Genomic DNA, 23,226 nt, shown 5'->3' with positions numbered 1-23,226 from the left:
TTTCTCATAAGGCACTTTTTTGAAGCCTCCTGCTGGCCATTAGAAAAAGTGCATTTGAAGTGCCTTGGAATTTCCCCATTGGCTTCACTTCTCACATTTGGAAGCATCTCTATTTATACTGTCATTGGCGTTCTCACACGGTATTAGTTTGGTGGCGTCCCCAGTGACAGTTCAGGAACTCCCAGACTCCCGGTGCTCCAGCTGGCACCTTTCTCATTAGCAGCAACAAGAGCAACAAACATGCCGCTGTGCTTTAGCGGTGGAAGCTCCTGTTCCTGTGAGTCCCAACACCTTTTTCTGTAAAGTGTGCCTGCACTCACCTAGGGATACGCACTAGACCGACCTAATAATGGCAGATAATACTCTTAAACATCCACTTAACACTTGAACAGGCATGGACTGAAGAGGTCTCGGTGAAGGTGTATTTATTTTCGGGTGAGCAAATCCAGGTCTTTCTTGATCACTAAGATCCCCTGACTAGCTGACTTGCTTTCCCATCATCCCCTGAGCCACATCCGAGGCCACAGGGATACCATGCAGCCTCGACTGCCAGCCACTGTCACCATGACAACCCCCTTGAAGCTCGACAGGAGGTGGCTACGTGGACCTGCAAGTCTGACAGAGTCCCCTTCTCCCTCCCTCCCTCTTTTCCTTCCTTCCATCCTTGATTTGTACCTTATTTAAAGCTCACCCAGCTTTGAGCCATCTGTACTGCTTGACAGTCTCCGTCCAATCTTGAGGTTTTTTCTCTTGTTTGTCTCAAAATGCTGTTTTTCGGGCACTGTGCTCCCTTTGTTAGACTGCTCAATACCATTGTTATCATTACAGCTGGTTCATGGAGGTTCATTGCACTACAGCTCAATTTTTATCATTTTGAAAACCGTGTGCTTTTAAATGTATAAAAGGGCACAATTACTGGAGCTTCCTCCTTCATGTTAAATTGTATTGCACACTTTCGCTGTCTTATCCTCTAAAAGTGGCTGTGTAGGTAACATTTGGCTGTTTTACATAATCCATGACTTGAGGTGGAACATGGTATGGATATCGTTGGCACACTGGCCTGTTTGCCTCTCTTCTTCTACTATTTCCCTTGTGCTCTTTTTTTAGCCATGTGTTGTGTGTATTCTAACACGCTTATGCTCACATCTTGATCAGGACTCGCTGGAAGAAGAGCTCTCGTGTCTCGACGGGATATTCCTGGCTAAATAAAAGACACATAAATCGGATAAGTAAAGATTAACAGGCATCACAAAGCCACACTATCGGTCTTCATCTCCATTGAGATGTTATAGTCAGCGGTCGATAGTACAGAGGGTAATAATATAAGCACTAAATAATGTGGAATAATTCACATCCCTGATTCTGAATGAAGATGGGCTCTGCCTCTCTGCCTGTGAAAGAGAGGGGGTTTCCATGGAGACGGGAGGAGACTGTGCCTTCTACATTTCCCCCAGCATGATAGCTTGAAATGTGCTCACACACACACACTTGCAGTGGCTCAGCTGTAGTCTCTCCACTCTACATCACGTCTACTTGTAACTTTGAACAGCAGCGCCTCATTTATCTTAGCCTCCCACATCTTTGCCAGGAAGAATAAGTTGTATCGCTGGAGCTGCTGCCAGTTCTGCCTTTTACACAGATGCACTGGCCTGAAGATTCAAACTACTGACTTGAGATCATGACCATGCCTCCCTAAGATTAAGACTACTGCTATTAAGACTACTATTATCGCTCTTATTCTCTTCCTGTTTTCTTATTCAGCACCTGAAAACACCATGTACTCTGAGGCCATGAGAAAAGTGGCAAACAAGTCATTTTAGGGACAAACTTTTCCCAAACTCAGGATGTGCTTTTATGCACAAAGTGCACCACAACCCCATTCAGTAAACTACTAATGTAGGTAGGAAATTTATGCCTGGACATTCCATCTCCTGAATGAATCCCACCTCATCTCCTCTCCCTTTCAATTATTCATGCTTTTCAGATGAAGAAGAGGATCCAGACTCAGCATCTATATTTAAACTCTGGCGGGTCCACGGTGGCCGTATAAATAGAAACGGTAAAGGGTCTAGTCTGGAGCACCAAAGGCGGCTGTTTTCATCAGGAATTTTCGACCCTGCGTACGCCGCGATAATAAGGACTGGACGGAGATGAAAGATAGCTTAGTCAGTGTTGCGTAGAGGCATTTCTGAATTGAGGAAACATCACACAGCAGTTAAAGAGGGCAGGGTTTCTGCTGTCCATTAAATGTGTAGAAGAATCTAATCTCATCCGCATTGTAGTCTCCCATCTGCACAAAATAACTCCCTTAGCAGTGAAACTTATGCACTGCACTTCACATATAGAAAGTACTAAATACATAAAGAGGCAAGTCTATCACGTTATTCAGGAATATCGCTCCACTGTAGTCTAATGGCGAACGTGACTGCAGTTCGCACAGTATTGCAGTCCGTGATGGTTTATTTATTACAGATAAATCAGAGAACGTCACAGTATACTCCTCACACAGCAGCACAGAAGGAAAATGTAAACATGAGAGAAGCATTGATTTGAAACGCAAAGAGAGAAGCAGACAGAGAAACACACACACAACCACTGTACACACACACACACACACACACACACACACAGTCAATCAACAATGATGCCTGAATAGAAGGCAGCTGCAAGTCTCAGCATCACTGAAATGACAGTTGCCATGGTGACAGTGACAGGGAACTTTTAAGCATTTTAACGTGGCGGTGAAAGAGAAAAATAAAAGGAGAGAAACGGAGAGAAAGCACAAAAACGCTGGAAAACAAACCCGAGACTCTAAGCGACCGGTGTGAACGTCACGCATTCTATTCACGAAGCAGCAGCAGTACACAGAGTTATTACTCTCCTTAATCCTGAACTCAAACACGTGCTTACTGCAGATATTCTACTTACTAACAGCGTAACATTGCACTGACTCCATTTTTCACAGTTTGTGAGCGCCCAGATCAGTGGCCATTCAGCGTCAGGGCTGTTAATCCCTTTAAGAGTTATACTCAGATTAACATGCAAATCCTTGAAGTTTTGGTAATTGGACAGCTGTGAGCACATGGTTTTTATACCTAAAACACCCTCTGTTGTATCAGTCACAAACAAAGTCAATAGCCATCCTTAATGCGCTTTTAAAACCTGTTAGGTCAAAGAGAACATACTGTATGGAAGAGGATGAGTGCAATATACGTTTACGCCGTCTAATTCAATTATTGCAGCATGTACAGGAGGCTCTGCACTGTGCTAATGTAAATAAATGTGCTAGAAGATAATTGACAAATCATTAAGCCACATCCCCCTGTCAGGCTTTCCATTCCCACATGAGCTCAGGCACCAGAGTGAAATGTTGGCTTTTTACATTTCTGCAAAGCACAGACATGTTCAAATATGTACATGACATGTGTACCCTATTGACATTTCTACAATGCACGTCATATCACATCCACATTACGCGTTTGTGGGCTTTCGATCATGTCAGGAGGTGGACGGGATGTTGGAAGTTTTCACAGAGGCAAGATGGCTGTCAGTGCAGAGACCACTATCTGAAACAGAACAACGTTAGTGCATAACCACTGTATGTTTTCATGAGACATATTTTCCTGCCATGTTTGGCCACAGAACCAACCAAGCCAAAACCTGTTGTGTTCCTCACACTAACCAAGTGGTTTTTGCATCTAAACTTTACCAGATTATAAGCACAGTGTTGTCACAGCATATTTCAATTTCTTGAAAATCGATGAATGTGATTTCAGACAGCGGCAGACAAAAGAGGCCCCTTTTCATTACTAGCCAGTAAGATAAATACTGCAGGCCACTGTCACTTGCAGATTTGATCAGCTATCAACTACCTAATTAAACTAACGTTGGCTCTGTGAGATAGACAAACAGTCTCTGGCAGACTTTTTAAGGCTCCCAGCTGACGTCGTGAAATGGGTCTTGAAGATAGCCTTGATGCCATGATATAGTGCTGAGAGACGGAGGCTGAGGCTGCATGTCTGAGGCAAACCGTTGGCACCCTCACTATAGATTATCCATGTAGAAGCTCACTTTAGCAAAACAAACAAAAAAGCGTTTGCTTTTGTATTTTTGAGTTTAGATTAAAAAGATACGAAAACCACGGTTACTACAGCCCTATATGTGCAACTTGACACATGTCAGGTTATGGTTGCTAAGCTAGTCGCTCTTTGATGGAGGGGCTTAGAGAATGGTCAATGACGGTATTATGAAAAAATACTGGATGTATATATATGCAAGTGGTGGTATATGAGACTGCTTTTGCCTTTAAGTACACCCAGGCCAGGTGAAGGTGCTCATCAAGGTGAAAGGCATCTTGCACCAGAAGTCAAGTGCTCTCTCCTCGTTCTCACAATCTGCCGTTGGCTTGATGAAGGTTTCTCCCTCCCCTCGGCGGATTCTATTTCTGCCCGCGGCCTTCACGTTTTACTCAAAGTCATTCAGTCACCTTTCGACACAATCTGTACGGTGGGGTGAAATCCTCCGACAAGGGAGGACTGCAACTGAAGCCAACAAGTGGAGCAGCTTCTGGACCGGGGAGCACTGATTTATGGACCTTGTTGTTCGGTGCACACATACTGATGTTGATGCGGTGCGCAAGGGGTTGCATATCACAGTAATGGTGAAGTGACCCCTCTGCAGGGCAACGGCCGGCAGATGCCTAAAGGCCACTCTGCTGTACTGTGTTTGTAAAAACTTGAAAAGGAAGGATATGACCAATGGCAAAAACAAATACCTGTTATATGCCATAGATTGCATAAGACAGCGCTAAAATATCATGACAAGTATTTATGCTCATACTGGTTGGAAGCACAAACGTTACACAACACCGAGGAATAATTTTTGGAGCCTGCAAAGTAGTTCAGGCAGACAGCTGGAGTTGCACCGAAACACTTAAACTCTACTTGATTCAACACAGTATACCCAATGCATCCTCTACTCGGTGGTATGCCTGACAATGCCCCTGTTTGCTCCTGCTGCACCCCTCATTTACAACTCTGCTGTAACACTGATGCAAGCACTTGCTGCCACAGCTGCTGCTCATAAAACTGTCCGACCTGCTTCTCCACCTGCAGGGGCTGATCCAAAGGTACCCTGGAGGAGCGATTGTTACTGACACCCCCAAACATCTGCTGCGTGGATGTTTGGGGGAAGCAGAGGAACACATCAGCTCAGAGTATATACTCTGTATTCAAATAGAATAAATCCTTTCCACGTGGGTTAACTGACCCGAGTGGTTATTTTCCACTCCATTGGTCAGTGTGTAATGGAGAAAGATAGGAATGACGTGTGACAGATGTTGGATCCATATGGATCCAGGCCACCATGTTTTTGCATGAATGTCATTTGCTGAGCAGGTGATTTTCCCAGAATTCATTGTAGTGACTCATACTTACAGACATGGCAGATATTATTTATAGATTGGAGTGTAAATGATACATGTAAACCACTTAAATGTACATTAGGTCTTAGTTGGTTTATTAGTTTGTACCTTTGGAAACTGGCTTTTACTTCTTCTCCCTTTTGTCTTGGATTTAAATTCTGCTAACTTTAAAGCCGCTAGAAGGAACAATTATTTATTGTTGAGTCTGACGCCCCCTGTGGACAAAAACTTTATGGGCACCAAATATCTTTTTTTTGCTAGCATGTACGTCTGCTTTGGAAGCAGGTGAAAAGAAAGGGGCAACGTATCCTTAATACTACTTGTCTTTTTTAAATACAGCTAAAGTAAACTTTGTTTCAGTGCTGTATCGCCAGACCACACTGCAGCTTGTGTCCTCTGTCAGACCCCTCAATTAATCCTCATTTTTGGAATGTGACCTGGTGGCAGGCATTAGGAATGACTGTACAGAGAGATCCTGTCTTCTCACTGACAGACTAATTTGTTTATGTGGGTCATACAGAGAAATCAGTATTAAATTCAGACTGTTAAAAACTCTGCTCACACCAACACTGTGTAAATTTCACCTGTGAAACTATTTTCACTGAGGGTCATAGAAAAAAAACAAAAATGTCAACCAAAACAGCAAGCACACCGTCCAGGAAAAGCAGGTTCTAGGTTGTAGCCTGCAGCATTAAACTAATTTACGATTTACCTCACAATCATTGTGACAGAGGAGAAACTACTGCTGCCGTGCAACTCACCAGGGTTGTTCCACGTCCCACGTTCCCTGCTAATCGTCACAAAAGGGAACATGGTTGCTCTGTCTTCAAACTCTTTATTGTTGCTCAAACGTCGTGAGTGTTATACAGTGTACTGCATCATATGCTGGTGTATGATTCAGCAGTCGTGACCATCGTCGATGAGCACTCTCTTTCAGGGTTAGCACTGATTCAGGAAAACAGACATATCGTTTCAATTTTAATCATTCACTTACTTACAGTAAGGTCTGTGAGTGAGACTTTTCATGGGACAGTGCGTCCACTATGTCACTCTAACTGCAAGACTAAGGCTACCATGTCTTAAATAAAAAATACTGTCCAAAGCCCCACTTTTTTAACGGAGGACAAGCCTTGAAACATATACTGTATGTGGCTCCATACTGATCATTTTGTTGTGCAGAAATTTGAGCTAAAACATTATATAGTATGACATAAGCCCGTCTGTCCATGTTGAAATTGCTTTAGTCATCTTTTCTTTTTTCCACATGCTAAATATTTGATGGTTATTTTAACTATACATGTGTTTTCTCCAAACAGGAAGCCTTCTGTGTCCCAGAACGTCTTGGATGGAAAACGTGTGTCTGTTGAGACGACTCGTGACAAGAATTAATTTAGAGGAGGGTGGGTCTTCGGTGCTGAACTTTTGTTTTCTGCTCTCATAGCAAAAAAAACAAACAATGTGTGTGATTGTCCCACGTAAGAGCCTCGTTCTGTAGAGTTTAATCTGGTCCGAAGGCAACCGTAAACTGAAATGGCTAATGCTGCCCATCAACATGATTATCTCAGACTATTCCCAGGTTATCCAGGTTCGACTGAATCTAACTTGTAAGGAGTTGTAGAATGGAACTACTGTGTGTGAACACTGAAATAGCAGCATCAAAATACTGATTCTCTTTCCAATGAGAAACAGTCATTTGAGCAACATACGATGATATGTTCACGACACATAATCTGAAATGTTCTTCTTCCCACAGGCTAAGGAAGACTGAATATTCAACCGTCATCATCTGCTAAATTCTATTTTCCCTCAGTCATAAGCTTACTTGATGGTTTTCAGTTTCTCAGTCTCAGCCTCCGTGTTTCATAGTATTTTTTCTCTTCCACCTCTTTCAATTTTTACTGTATCCAACTCTCTGGATCTCTTGATGTAGCGCTGTCTTTCTTCCTCTCCCTCACAGTCTTTGCTCCTCAGGCTTCCTCCTCTTGGGGACTCTGAAGACATAGTGTCTTACGCTCACTGCTCACGTAACAACAGCACGACTCCAAATTGAACGAACAAAGGAGCTGTGCAGCTTCTGCCAGGGCAATGCACGATTCCCGACCCCTTTCTTTTCATCCACCAGCACAAACTCAAAGACGATTCTATGGAATGTGTTTTGGATTGTTGTTCTGATGACTGTGATTATATCACTGATAAAACAGTTATGATTTTTTGTCAACAGACAGAACATGTCCACTGAAGTAGAGATGGTAAAAAGAGCAAAACGAACACACCATCTTTACTAAACCTATTCTGTAGTTTTGAAACATACCGAAGCTGTGCCTCCCTGTGCGAGTCTAGAACTAGCTGAGATGACACTACAAACTCTGAACTACTCACTACAAAATGCATGACATGACTTGTAAAATACTCACGAACACGACTCAACCACTAGAGAATCGTACCTCTGCACGATAACAGTGACGAGGGTTTAATATGCGACACAGTGTTAACTCAACAGCCCCAAACAATGGGAATTTAACCAATTCTACAAATAATTATCAGTCAAATAAACAGTGACAAGACGGCATGACAGCGATCAGGATCTTGATCTTTTTCACCGTGGCTCGGTCTTTCTTCCTTTGGTCATACGTTCTGTACTCCCGTCTTTAATAACATAATATCCCCCCCAAGCACATCGAATGATAATGATCGAATTGGCATTGCGGTTATGTGACCACCTCTGAATCGGTGTGAAATTTGCCATGATTGTTTGGTCTTTCTCAGAGGAAGGGAAATAGATTCTGCAAACCTTCGCTTTATTGCCCACATATCCACCTCCCTAATGAGTGTGTCCCCTGGCCTGAAGCAAAATGTTTATGATGCACTGCAGAGAGAAACCCACTGTTAGTGCGAACCCCCTCACCTTTCCATTACTTCTACCATCAGGACAAACTTCTGCTACCGTTGTGTAATCGACCCAACAGACTGTTGACTGTGACAGTAACAGCTATGTGGGGGGATTATCAGGCCTTAGTGGACATCTGCACTCTATTGAGTGTTTGCCATTTGAAGCGCTTTCTCTAAAGCACAAAGTATGTAAAAAAAAAAAAAGAAAAAGAAAGAGTGAAGTCATGATTTCATCTGTTGTTCTTGCTGTGACTATCAGACAAAGACCAACAGGCTATTTGGAGAAAATGGCTCATCGATGCACACTGCTGTCACTTTCGACCAGATCTTGAACATGAAACTTTGCTGTATAATGTTTTGAAATTAAAAATGTTTCAAATGGATAAGATCAGTGTGAAAGGAATCGCTCATGGGGACATATCCACAGAGAATTAACTCAGGACTCTGCAGTCCTCCTCGACTCTCAGGATTTAAGTGTCTGTTTGTGTTGTTCTACAATATTGGACTTATAAGTCAGGTGGCAAGAAATACAACTCCAGCTGAATTGTATTGTTTCTCTGTATAAAGAGGAAACTGCATACTCACCGGACATGTCACCCATTGAGCATGTTTGGGATGCTCTGGATACGACACGTATATGATACGTATACAACAGCGTGTTCCAGTTCCTGCCAATATCCAGCAACTTCACACAGCCATTGAAGAGGAGTGGATCAACATTCCACAGGCCACAATCAACAACCTGATCAACTCTATGCCAAGGAGATGTGAGGCAAATGGTGGTCACACCAGATACTGACTGGTTTTCTGACCCCCCAAGACCCCCCCAGACCCCCCCAATAAAGCAAAACTGCACATTTCAGAGTGGCCTTTTATTGTGGCCAGCCTAAGGTACACCTGTGCAATATTCATGCTGTCTAATCAGCATCTTGATATGCCACACCTGTGAGGTGGGATGGATTATCTCGGCAAAGGAGAAGTGCTCACTAACACAGATTTAGACAGATTTGTGAACGATATTTAAGAGAAATGGATCTTTTGTGTATATAGACAAAGTTTTAGATCTTTGAGTTCAGCTCATGAAAAATGGGAGCAAAAACAGAAGTGTTGCGTTTATATTTTTGTTCAGTGTATATTGTCAAAATCTGTTGAAGTGAGGAGAGATAAGGTGGAACGCTACAGTCTTCTAGCAACAACGCAATGCGATATCTCTGGTGAGTTTTCCGGCTTTTTATTTTAGTATTGTTTCTCATATGAGGCTCCTTTTTCAACTTCAAGGTCAATATTGTTTTTCGCTAATGACAAAACAAATTATCCGTGCATTTGTATGGAACTAAGCTTTAGGAGCGGTCCACCTTAACTCACCTCCATGTTACGTCGCATTTGGATATTTATACTTCTAAGCTGGCAGGACGGCGGCTAGCTGAACAAGCATCTGCTACAGTGAGCAGTTAAAAAAACTTTCTTTTTAGTAAACTCTGTATACATAAACAATGTTCTCAATGCTCATGTTCATGTGTAGAGAAAGGAAAAAAGCCGAGGTTGCATTTTGGCAAGATTTCGCTTTAAATAGTCAGCCATGAGTAAATTCTTGCTGGCAGTTCCCCTAGGTAAAATCCCAATCTCCTCTCTCCAGCTGTTTCCACGGCCGTCTTCCCACAACAACCCACTTCTCTCGAGATATTAGAGCGAGACTGACCGATCAATGATTCCAGCACTTTTGGTAAGTTTAAATCATTTACACACCTATACATGTATTTATAGGGCAGAATGTCCTTCAATGGAACACTCTGTTTTTTGAAATACCGATGAAATTCACGTATTACGTACGAAAATAAATACAATACAATTCATGCCCATGTACACAAATGCTGTGATACTGACTTATATTTTCACAGCTTCCAAGTTTGTTGGATCAAGATGTATAATCCAAAAACTACATTCTCTTAAATCAAAAAGTTATTCGGGTGCCATCCTGAGTATTGTCAATACTAACCATCTTCACCATGTGTGAGGAAAAGTATTTTCTGGATGCCTTTATTGTGGCGTGTAAACAGAAATTTGGTGCTCCAAACTGTTTGGCTGTGAAATGCAAATGAACTTGCCATGAGGACGCAGGACAGGGAAGGCAGCCATCTCTCTGCATTATAAGATCTTGATCATAATTGCTCAGCAGATACACAAATCCTCAATGTGCCACCATCCATCTGCCCAAAAGTTGGGTCATTTCCTGGTGGATAACTTTCTTGGAACAAATTAACTGAGTTTAATAGCTCATAACAAGGAGGGGGAAATAATGTTGTCTTGTCAGTTTCAGCTGGTAAAATAAACTGCAACAAGTCAGAGTTTTTCCAAAAAGGTTCACCGAGTCTAAAAACGGCAGCTCAGCTTCCTACACTTCAGTTCTCAATCCTTTGAATGTTTGGAGGCTCTGTTGGTTTCCTCACCGTCACAGTTCTTCAGCAATACATTTTCTGTCGCATTTAGTAGTAAAATCACAGCATTAATTACAATAATCTACTGTGAAGAATGTTTCACTCTGAATGTCAACCGTAGTCTCCTGAGGTTTTCAGTCCATGTGAGTAGGCTCTTGCTGTGTGTGTGTGTGTGTGTGTGTGTAGTGGGTCAGAGAAAGAGGAAGTAGGCAGTGATATTTTTAAACGAGTTCATTTAACATCATCATAAGAATCCATTCTTCCCAGGATAGTGTTTCACTACATTAGAAAACTGTCTACTATGCAAATACAGGTGTGCATGCGTGTGTGTCTGTGTCCTCCCTATCAGTAAACCCATCTGTAAGGCAAACTATAACTAAAAACTGAAATATGGTCCGACAAAGGTATTGGAGTTGAAGTTTATTTCAACTTTAACCTCACATTTTTATAGCTGCATTTGAATCTGACTTCAGGGCAAGTTGAGAAGAGGCTTAACCAGTCGGAGCCACTGCAGTTGACAAGGAGACATTGTGACAGGCTGAGAGAGCAACCGGCATGAAAGCAAGCGGCGAGGCACTCAATCTCCACGTACACATGATCCCAGCTTATATCTCTGCACCTCACAAACCCAGACAATGTGGACATGTAACCTGGGGAAGTTTGATATCTTATTTTCTCCTAATCCCCTATCAAGCACAAATTTGTGACTTCTGGTGCTCCTTGCGTGCTGCCCTTTTTCTCTACGGTGTTTGTAACATAGAGGGCTCAAAGACTCACACAGGTATATATATAAAAAAAAGTACATTCTCCTCCTACCAGATTGGGGAGTGTGTGGACGATTTTACATGTCTTTACAATCCTGTGAGTTTACGGTAATGAACAGCCATCAGCATGTTTTCTGTGCAATATGTAAGAATAGATCACCTGCTGAAATCATACTGAAAACAAATAGGAGGTAGCATATCACCAGTAACTGCTAACTACTGCTAGCTGGAGCTGCTGTTAGGTTGTTAGCTCAGTTAGCCGGGTGAGCCGAGGTGAGCTTGGAGCACCGGGGGACAGTTTGTGCTGACACCCCTACCATGGGATCTTCGACCAGGATGGGCAGGGGCTAGCTAATTAACATGCTAACTTCAGTATATAAACATAAACATCATAGTGTCAAAATTTGTATTTCTTCACATTCTGTGGATAATCATAATGAAATGTTTAATGTTTTTAATTGTTACCTTACTTATTGCACTTTTCAAATAAAGCATTGATGACTGTTGGTTGTTGCTGATCTGGGAGATGCGGTTGTGTCTGTACTGTGCACACAGCTGACACAGGGCTCTATCTTGCACTAAGCGCAATTGACTTTGTACACTGGCGCTTGTATAATCCCTGTTTTGCGTTCGACGCACATTGGAATTTTCCCTCCACCGACGCACGTCCTTAAATTAGGGAATTAATTTGTGCTCCCGGGGGCGGTTCAGTGAAAAGAGGAGGCGTGTTCCGGCGCAAACGTTCACTGGTGCTATTTTGCTGTTTCAGAAAACAATTCCGCAACAGACCAGGAAAAACCTAGTCTAAAGTCAGTGGCGCTTATTCAGATGCTATTTTAAGGGCGCATGCTTGGCCATAATGTAGCATGTGCACAACGTGTATACACTTTGCTTCTCTCATCTACAAGGAAGCAATTCCCATTTTTGCAAACCATACAAAAAAAGTTGAAAAGATTTAAACAGAAGAACTAATTCTTTTTCCCTCTGATAGGCATGCGACGAGCCCGCTGTAGCCGTGAGGGTCCGGGAGTGGCAATGCGCGATGTGCTCCTAGTGGAGCGGGTGGACGGAGATGGAGTTGGGGGAGGAGGAGGAAGGGGCACAACAGGAGCAGGTGGTGCGTTTGGAGACTTGAGGAGATGCGCCTGAGTGGCCGCAGCAACATCGCCACCCGGTCAAGACGGGCATTAATACCTTGCCGCATCCTGGACAGTGAGTCCAGTCTGACAATGCTGCCACGGCGTGTAGTGCCAGCCGTAGAAACAATTGTGGCAATTTCCTCCCACGCCCGTTTAACCAAAGATAATTTGGATGGATTTCTCCCATCCCCATACAAGGCCACTTCTCTGTCTTTTACAGCCCTGACGAGAACGTCGGTCTCCTCGGCTGTGAACCGCTCCTGGCGTGTGCCTGGCAAATTCGCCATTATAATAGCAATCCGCCATGGAACAAGCGCGCCTGCTTTTAAAGGGAATGTGAGATGATGCTCTGATTGGTTTATTGCACGTTATGCCCAAACCACACCTATGAGTAATGTAGCTACTTAAGACCAACCCATTTTAGATGTGCGTTGGGCGCAAGAGTCATTTATCCCGCCGGCATAATAGCAACAGCGCCTGAGATCCACCCACAAAGCTACTTGCGTTTTGCGTTTGATACTTGCGTTTCAGATCATTAAGATAGAGCCCACAGTCTACATAGTCTGTAAGTTTGTATCGTGAAATGACAAAAACAATTATTTCTCCGTATTTTTTGTATAATCTCACAAACTTGCAGCTTTATGTTGGATGTTCAATAAACACACACAGAGTTGTAAGGATCAAGCCCCTGGTCGCGACACAGTTTCGTGATAAATCCACTACACAACCACTTTTCAAAAGATCACTTGTCTTTTGAAAAGTGGTTGTGTAGTGGAAATAATTGTTTTTGTCATTTCACGATACAAACTTACAGACTATGTAGACTGTGGGCTCTATCTTAATGATCTGAAACGCAAGTATCAAACGCAAAACGCAAGTAGCTTTGTGGGTGGATCTCAGGCGCTGTTGCTATTATGCCGGCGGGATAAATGACTCTTGCGCCCAACGCACATCTAAAATGGGTTGGTCTTAAGTAGCTACATTACTCATAGGTGTGGTTTGGGCGTAACGTGCAATAAACCAATCAGAGCGTCATCTCATATTCCCTTTAAAAGCAGGCGCGCTTGTTCCATGGCGGATTGCTATTATAATGGCGAATTTGCCAGGCACACGCCAGGAGCGGTTCACAGCCGAGGAGACCGACGTTCTCGTCAGGGCTGTAAAAGACAGAGAAGTGGCCTTGTATGGGGATGGGAGAAATCCATCCCAATTATCTTTGGTTAAACGGGCGTGGGAGGAAATTGCCACAATTGTTTCTACGGCTGGCATCCCCAGGACATCGCACCTGGCCTCGGGAGCAGTGCGCACGGCCGAGCTGTGTGCAAGGGCCAGCTGAGGAGGGAGCAGCGCAAACACCAAGGTGCAGAGGATCCAGACTCACTACACGCCGTGGCAGCATTGTCAGACTGGACTCACTGTCCAGGATGCGGCAAGGTATTAATGCCCGTCTTGACCGGGTGGCGATGTTGCTGCGGCCTCTCAGGCGCATCTCCTCAAGTCTCCAAACGCACCACCTGCTCCTGTTGTGCCCCTTCCTCCTCCTCCCCCAACTCCATCTCCGTCCACCCGCTCCACTAGGAGCACATCGCGCATTGCCACTCCCGGACCCTCACGGCTACAGCGGACTCGTCGCATGCCTATCAGAGGGAAAAAGAATTAGTTCTTCTGTTTAAATCTTTTCAACTTTTTTTTGTATGGTTTGCAAAAATGGGAATTGCTTCCTTGTAGATGAGAGAAGCAAAGTGTATACACGTTGTGCACATGCTACATTATGGTCAAGCATGCGCCCTTAAAATAGCATCTGAATAAGCGCCACTGACTGACTGAGTGAGACTCACTGAAAACACTCGAGCAGATGTGGTCAACAAGACCAAAACCACATTGGTTTATATTTAACATGAGCATCCGTGATGCTGTGATTTAAACATTGGACAGTGGATCAGACAGGTGAAATCAACTGTGCACGACTTACAGAGGTGACAGAACGGCCCAAAAAACTTTGGTTGTGTGCCAGATATATGTCGTCTCTGTTCACTTATAGTGGTTGACATATACACCAATGTGAAGCAGGTGTATATTTCTAGCAAAAACTAGAAATATTATGGTCTTTTTAGACAGTTGAAAAAATAAATTTACGGCCTAAATAAACTAATAACACATAAAAAGCCATGATTTTTGTCAAATCAGGCAAAGACTATAAATAATATGTTTTATGTCAGAATATTAAAAAAATATATATATATATATATCCTAAGTAAACCAGTAAAATGTAACAAGCCTAATTTTATTTCAAATTAGACAAAAACTATATGGTAATAGTTTCTGCTTTATTTTGCAGTATAGTCTTATTGTAAATTGTCACTAATTAATCTCTTAGAAAGTAAAAGAGGGTCTAACGGGTACGAAATAAAAATGTTTTTTGCTTTATTTTGTAGTTGTTTGTTTACTCTTATTTTCTGTCTAATTTGATTTAAAATCCAGCTTGTTATGTTTTATTAGTTTACTTAGCATAACACTTTCTTTTCATAATTGTCCAATAATTAACATTATTTCTAGTTTCTGTCTAATTCTATACAAAGTTGGGCTCGTAATGTCTGCGACTGGACATTGTTAGGTGCTTTTCACATGCTGTAGATGTTCACGATCAGACGGAACGGATAGCAACGTCAGCAAAGCTACCCAAGCACAAGCTCCTCTAACTTCAATGTTGGATAGTAACAACAAATATGACAAAGGGGTTGAATTATCCGCGTGCCCTGCAACTGTTATGAGGACTTTGTTTCAAGATTAAGAATACACTATATACTTTATATTTAAATATGTGATGTTCATATCTATTCATATCTAACTTTATATAAAACGCCGGGGGGGGGGGGGGGGACATAAGATATTCACCTGCATCAAAAATGAAAGAATAACAAAATAGGCAAAAATAGGCAGCTGATCTTGCAGTTGAAATGACTGGTGGAAATGACTGGTCAATTTCATAGGAATTCAAATTTGTCATCAACAAGCGTCATCATCACATTTTTTAACTTTTGCCTGATTGATGTCATTGAGGCAGAAAGAACTTGATCTAGTTGGACTGCTAGAATTGCTGAAACAAATAACAAACAACTGTCTGTTATCATCATATCTTTGTATAACCTGACAGAGGAAAAGCATGTAAACTGAAAAAACAGTGTGCCAAGAATGGACCCCTGGGGAACACCATGACAGAAGTCTGTTATTCCAACAGAGAAAGTTCTGATGTTGTAAAAAGTTCATAAGAGGGTCATTGGTGACAAACACTATCTCAGTGTTATGGCAAGCTGTCACACCAGACTCAAAGCTTCAAACAGCTCAGGGCTAGATCTTCACAAGAATGCAAAAGCCAGACTGAACCTGTGACTCTTCCCCAGACGAGGGTGTCTAACCTTCCAGACAGCAGAAAAAGTTGTTGAGGATCGCCTGAATGACTTTATGGGAGCTGTGCAAAATTTGTGCAAAAGAAATAAATGGGACTTCATGAATTATTCAGTCTAGAAACGCAGACTCTGGATGATCGTGCCCCTGAATTGGGACACAGCATTCTGGTCTTGTTTTTATATGACTTCCTATACATCATCATCCCTTTGGCTTCTCTGCTGTCAGAAATAGTGATTGATTCTAGTCTCATTGCTTCATGTGTTGGAATTCTGCTGCAGACTGATTTATAAGTGGGAGCACAGCCAGACCACATTGATATGTCATCTTAAGTGTGACATGAGAGGGGAATAATTGAAATGTGTTGCCTGCCATCTGATGCACAATACCCCCTGACAGAGCAGGAATCGGCAATTCTCAATTTTTCAAGTATGCAGGGCAAAAATGACAGCAACATTCATGTTCGATTTTTGTTTTACTCTGTGAAATGGTTGAAGCCAAACCCATGGATTCCATTTTTCAGCTGATCATCAAACAGAATCTTAAAAATGTTTGTGAAAACTGTCTCCAATGTGATTTTTTACAGTTGGGCCTGGTGTATCTCAGTCTTGCAGCAATGGATATCCAGTGAATGTTTAGAAAATTGCTCCTAAAGTTGAGTAAAATTCAAAATGAATTTCATTGACGATTGCAAATCTGTAGTATCATAGTTATGAATAGAGATATCAACATCACTACTATTAAAATGAGTGCTTTGTTGGTAAGTGAAAGAATAGTTCTGATATTATTTGCTGTTATTAATGGCAGACACAACTGAAATCTAAGATGAAATTGCATAAATGCTCCTGCAGGTGGAAAAGGATTTTCTTGGTGCAACTTAGCCGGCAGTCAGACGCAATCTTTTTTCATGGTGACTCAAATCAGATTTTGAGCGAGAGGCAGACAATGCTGCGTCGTACAAAGAATGTAAACAGAGAGAGGGAAGCTTCAAATTGGGCCCAGAGTCTCCTGGAGAATAATTAATGTGACATTTCCCTGACATTTAGTCGGAGGTATGGTGTAGGAGCCTGAAGATGGGGAGGAAGGAAGCAGAGATGTGAGCCAGTGAAGGCAAAAGAAAGACAGGAAGGACGTCAGGGCAGAAAAGAACACACACAGCAACACTGGATTTTTCCCCCGAACATCTTGACAAATATTGCAGCTACTACTCTCTTCCTTGTGTTGCACTGTACAGACATTAAAATACAGGAGCTGAGCAGAAGTGCGATGACACACACACACACACACACACACACACACACACACACACACACACAGAAACACAAATAGACCTACTCTAATGTTCTGTATCCACTCCTTCAGTGATGGTAAAATTATACTTTTGTTGCTTGGTAACCATTTATTTTGTGCTCAATCTCGACCATTCACCATCTGTTTATGGGCCATTACACATACATTACCATCCCTGACCCTGGATAGGAGAGCACAGCTGATGAGGTAAAGCTGGAACAGTATGTGGTCGATAGCTCGACCGCTCGACAAGCCCTCTGTGCTTTTAGTAGTTTGGTCTGTGGTTTCTCATTGCCCTTTTAAGCTAATTAGGAAATGATAAACTCCGCGTCTTGCTGTGTCAAGGTCGCTCTTTTTTTTCTGGCACGCCATCGTCCGCTATAGGCTTATAATGATGCCAAACCAAGAGATGATGAGTGCATTTCCTTTTTTAAAAAAAATGGTAATCACTGCAGCCACTAGAGAGCTACAGATCTGTAGGAAACAATATCTATATACACTTTGCTGTGTCATTATTCAAATCGAAGAGCACCCATCTTGGTTAAGCGCTTCAGATCTGCTCTCCAGTGATATTTTGATAAATTGCAGATATCAGGGTGCCATAATGGTCGACTCAGAGTGGTCATCTCCTCTTTGTAGGCTACAGCACTTCCTTAGCTCTAACGCAATAAAAATTGATTTTACATCTCTTTGATTCCTATGAAGGAGATATTCCACTGACAGACTCACAGCACTCATCGCAGTCTGTTTGTGGGGCTGCGCTGACAGTTCTCACAAATCCTCATCGCAAAGCGTCAGCCAGCACAAACTGCAAATGGTTTTATTTCCATTTCCTTAACATTTCCCAAACAAGGCATTTGAGAGAGACAGCATCCTCTTTGATCACTTCAGTTCAATCTAGACGAGTGTGATCAAAGGCTGCTCATGTTTAACACCGCTGTGGTGTCCCTGGTTGCAGTTGCAGGTGTGGCTTTTGCCGTCGGGCCGGCTCTGTCGATGTGCAGAAGCCAGCGCTCTCAGGCGTGGACCTCAGAGAAGTAAAAAAATAATGGGTCTTGTATGCTTTCAACACATGGATGTTACGAAAAACACAGGGTTACGTGCTCATTCAGCCAAACAGTGAGTAACATTAACACACAACCACAGGGGTGCTTAATTCTAGCAGCTGCTGTACTGTCACCTTTCTTTTTCATAAATTCTTCACTAGTAAAACAACCCAATCACCACAACAAATGTTGGCAATATATGTCTCTGCAAACCATACATATGTTGACTTTCGATATACATTTCTTTATGTTCTATTTAAAATGTTCTGTTATTCTGCGTTATGGTCTAGTTTAGTGTGGGTTGGGTTAGGAAAAGATCATCTTTTGGCTAACTTGGTACAGCTGCTACAAACACTGTTGAAAGGTGTTCCACCGTGTTGTTAAATGTACCCAGTTTTCTGCTACAAAATGTCCCAACATCTGGTTATAGATACCCAGTGGATTTGTGCTTACATACGTTGAAACACCTCTCACCGTCTCTTGCTTGACAGCTGTCTTGCCTGGTTGTCACTAAATCCACACCTGCCTCCTGCAGCTGACATGAAATTCAGCTCACATGCATGTAATCTGAACGTAAATGATGCATATTGTAGAAATGTTGATATGAAAAATGTGAAACATACAAATTTAAGGATAGGTTCACCCCAAAATTACAAAAAAACAATCAGTCATCGACTCATCGAACGTCATGCTTATAAAAAGCCAGGTAAAGTCCACAAAACATTTCTGAAGGTTCACACCAAAACACCATTGCAGCATATTCCCCTAAACAACTGTAATAGATTTGTTTTTAAGATGTTAAAAAGAACTGCTGCTACATCTTGCTGGGCTTAAACCAAGTCTTTTGAAGCCCAACGAACACATATTGATTTGAAAAGTCTTTATCTGCACTCTAGATGCATGGACGAGCTTGTGCACCAGCTTCAAACAGGATGCACGCTTTTAATGATTTTAGCTCAGCAGATTTTGGCTTCAAAATAGGTGTAAATAAAATCTTTTCAAAATCGTAACTGCTTGGGACTTGGATTACATCAAAAAGGCCGATTTATAGCTGATTTAAAAAAATACAATTTTAACACAAGTCCCCATCTAATTCAGTTATTTAGGAGAATACTGAAACACTGTTTTGATGTGAAGCTCCAGAAATGTTTTATGGAGTATGAAACTTCACCCGATTTTCCATCAGCATGAGGGTGAGAAGATAATGACTGAATTTGGGCAAACTTGTCCTTTAACATAAAATACACACAAATAAAATTAACTGCTAACTGAACTCTCCAGTTACCAGCTAATCTTTTCTGGCATTTCTCTCTCTTGCTCTAGTTGTTAATTAAAACATGTGCGCTAATTAGCCTACATGTCACAACTCTGCTCTATTGATCAAAACGCTCCTCCCTAGCACTGATTAATCCATATGATTCCAACAATCCTAAATCACTTCTGACTTGTTGTTTATGCACGAAGATATAATTCAATACTTGAGCCTCCTGCAGAAAATCCAATTGGCTTGGTATGATGCAGCGTGGGTTTATGTGAAACGCACAACAACAGAATGCAAATGGACAATCAAAAGAAATCTCTTCACCAGTCAAAGGCATTTTCACGCTGCAAACCAGGGCAACTGAGTGATACTGCAATGATTTATTAATGCTTGACCAGTACATGAGCTCAGACCAAGTGTGATGCATGCATGAGTTCATATCTGTATGATATACATTTTGTACATTTACGTGGTTGAAGCAATTTTTCTGTGTATATGATGGTTCTACAGTGGAGAAAGATATTTTTTCAAATGTGAGTTAAGAATACAGCCATGGACTTTTTCTTACAAGTCTGGCATAACGAGCGCTACGGCAGATACAGACAATGAACCTTGTGTCATGTTTTAAAGATGGCTAATAGCGATACACCCTGAAAGCGGCTTTCACTGTCACCAAACATATTTGACTGTTAAGACGTATTTTTTTCCTAGTTCTTGAAAGACCGTAATGACAGATAATGGTTCACACATACCACACTGATAAATCACATCCACTGGCTTTTTCTGTAATTTCCTTTCTTCACTTCATGGTCCAACTTCGGGACAATCAAAACATACAGTAAATGAATACCAAAGCGCAACACGGAGGCGTCCTGATTCATCTGTTTTGTGCAACTGCAAATGACTTTAAAATGTGCTAGTAGCTCTGAAAAGTCTAATGTGCATTTCTCCCTGTGTATTCCTTTGTAAGCGATGGTAATTATCTATTTTTGGTTGCCCTTTTTACTCACACAGTCACACTTAGCAGTGCACAGTCATGTGAAGGCTGACATTTTCATGCCTCTATTCAACCATTCACGTAATGATTCAATCACATGTTTACGTTCATTTGAAAATGCAACAAACATCCAAAGTCACAGCCCTTGAATCGGGAGAAAGAAGACATCATGTACCAGCATGACACTATAAAACAAGACCTGGGCGTCCAGTCAGACAGGGCATGTTTTGCAGAGTGCAAAGAGTGAGGTGCACCGCATTGCCTTTTTGGGTGAAGCTCATACAGTTTCTAAAAAAAAAAAAAGTGCAGTACAGTGCATTTGTCTGTCGACATTGTTGTTGCTAGGCAACTACCGAATCAATCAGCTGAAAAGCTGTACCTTTCATTTTGGCTAACTAGAAGTTACTAGACTAGAAACTAGAAAGTTGATCACCTTGTATATAAACATCTGCATAAAAGATGGACAGGTGAAGGGGCCCCTGCTCTGGCTCAGATTGATGGTGAGAAGCTGTTCCCAAAAAGTACGCTGGACACAAATAAATGACACCCTCAGAAAGAGGAGAAATCACAGGGAGTAGCACTAGCTGGTCCGGGAGCTTCGACTGGGTGATGGTCAGTTCAAGGTTTACTTATTTTAGGATGAGCCAGGGACAGTTTGACAATGACGTCAGGCACATTTCTGCTCTGAGTTGAAGTGATGGGAGTTTTGCTGGTGTTTGGTCATAAAGTACTGGGCTGATTTAGGGGTTGACCTGAGGATTGTGCTGGAAGAAACGTTACGGGATCAATGTGGTTGCAGTGATTCATCGGCGGTACACGTCGGTACCAAATCTTTATAAGGATCCATCCAATAGATGTCAAGACAAGTATCTTTTCCTCTAGGATGTTGAAGGAAACTCACATTATCTCATCTCGTCATTGTGGACAAATGCTGATGTCAAACCCAAGAAGGTTAGGGTTAGGGGTTGGGATAGGATGGGTTTTTATATGGTGTGCTATAATTGAATGTTACATAACCATCCTAAAAAAAAAAAAAAAATTGCGTAGACCTCTCAGTCTAACAGTCTTAGAGTCTAAATTACAGATGTCAACCTCAAGATGGTGCTAGTGGAAATTTGAGGGCTTCGCATTTTTCTGTACACAATTTCATGGCAATCCAATTACACACTCGTCTCTTACACCCAGTATCCAATGACAATTACCTTTGCTGCAACAGATGAGCTTGGCTTCTCCAGGAGGTCCCAAAGCTTCTTTCGTTTTTCAGTACAGCAAGTGTTGTCAAATTCTTCACCCTCTCTGTCTTTCATATTGTCGGCCTCCCTTTTGAGCTCCTCGTTCATTTGCTCCTTCTTCTGGTGGTACCTCGCCTGGCAACACGACTCCAGGTAGATCTCATCGATGCCCCAGTAGTCGAGTTCCTGACTGAAGGACAGAGCGCACATTTCTTCCATCATGTGCAGCTTGCCAGTGCGGTAGAAGTTCAAAATTGACGTGAACGCCCCCGGATGTCGGTCGAAAAAGTACTCATTCTCCTCGAGGTTGTAGTCGTCGCACACTTCCATCAGAGATTCATGGGTGTTGCAATCTCTTAACTTTCCCAAACGTGTTCGTGGTAGCCTATCTAACGTTCGCCACAAGACTTCATGTGGGAGACCCCCGACATTCAGCCTGACTCTGCGGAAACATGTCTTGCTGCGCATGATGTCCACCGGTTCAGGCGGCAGCGATGATGTTGAGTGAGAGCCGGCCTTGTTTAACTCTGTCAGGGATTTCTCCATGATGACTTCAATGGTACGTGGTTCGATGAATGAGGCAAACATCTGGGGCTATGAGCTACACTTGGTCCAGTTTTCTTTCATATTGTATCTAAGGGATTAAAGACAAAAAGATTGAAATCATTAGTATTGTCTTGTTAGCTCCAAATGTCAAGGTCCACACGTCAGTCATCAGACTCAGAACTAATATAGTGATACAAGCTTAAGGCCTGGCCTCCAAGGGGGATTTAGAGCAGTTGTTCCTCACCTGGGGATCAGAAGTCAAAGGTACATGAGATAAATCTGACAGGTTATGAGATGATTTAGGAAGAAAATAAAAAAAAAAACGTTTTGTTACATTAAATTTTTTCTTTTAATTTCAACATATTGGATGATTTTGCCTCCACTGGCCTTTGAGTGAAAGAACCAACTTATCTTAAGCGGAACTGCTCACAGCTCCTGTTCACACAACGGACATAATCTGTGATTAAAAGTCACAAACCAAAAAGTTCGGAAACCACGTGTTTCAATCCTGGCCCTACTTGATTTGTCATGCAAGTCCCTACTTATATATATGATATGAAATTTAAGTCCGTCCTCACCAGAAAATTAACCATATAGGTGGAAAATGACAGCATCTTATTGTGACCTATGTTTAAGTTTGGTGTTAAGCAGCGAGCCCTAGTGGCTGTGGTAATTATTACACCTGCAAAGGCGGAAGTAAAGAGTGAAAAGTCTGAATAATGAGGAGGTCGCGGATGGATGTTCAGTTTAAACAAACGCAGGACTTTCAATACGCAGGCAGCTGTTCATGTCATGTGATA

At 42.2% G+C, this 23,226-nt stretch overlaps 1 protein-coding gene across 2 annotated transcripts in view; it reads right to left on the bottom strand.

Annotated features, from left to right (window-relative positions):
* kcnb1 (potassium voltage-gated channel, Shab-related subfamily, member 1) overlaps window positions 1–23,226 on the bottom strand; it is a 45,802-nt gene that overhangs the window by 16,427 nt on the left and 6,149 nt on the right. For both annotated transcript variants that reach the window (XM_030421051.1, XM_030421049.1), the window contains exon 2: window positions 21,851–22,514. In XM_030421051.1, the coding sequence (XP_030276911.1) occupies window positions 21,851–22,468 (618 nt within the window). In that variant the 5' untranslated portion in view covers window positions 22,469–22,514. The remainder of the gene's footprint in view (window positions 1–21,850; window positions 22,515–23,226) is intronic.

This window comes from Sparus aurata, chromosome 6 (genome assembly GCF_900880675.1).
Source record: "Sparus aurata chromosome 6, fSpaAur1.1, whole genome shotgun sequence".
Taxonomy (NCBI): domain Eukaryota; kingdom Metazoa; phylum Chordata; class Actinopteri; order Spariformes; family Sparidae; genus Sparus; species Sparus aurata.
The sequence above is the reverse complement of the archived record's forward strand: the minus strand, read 5'-3'. Positions and strand labels throughout refer to the sequence as shown.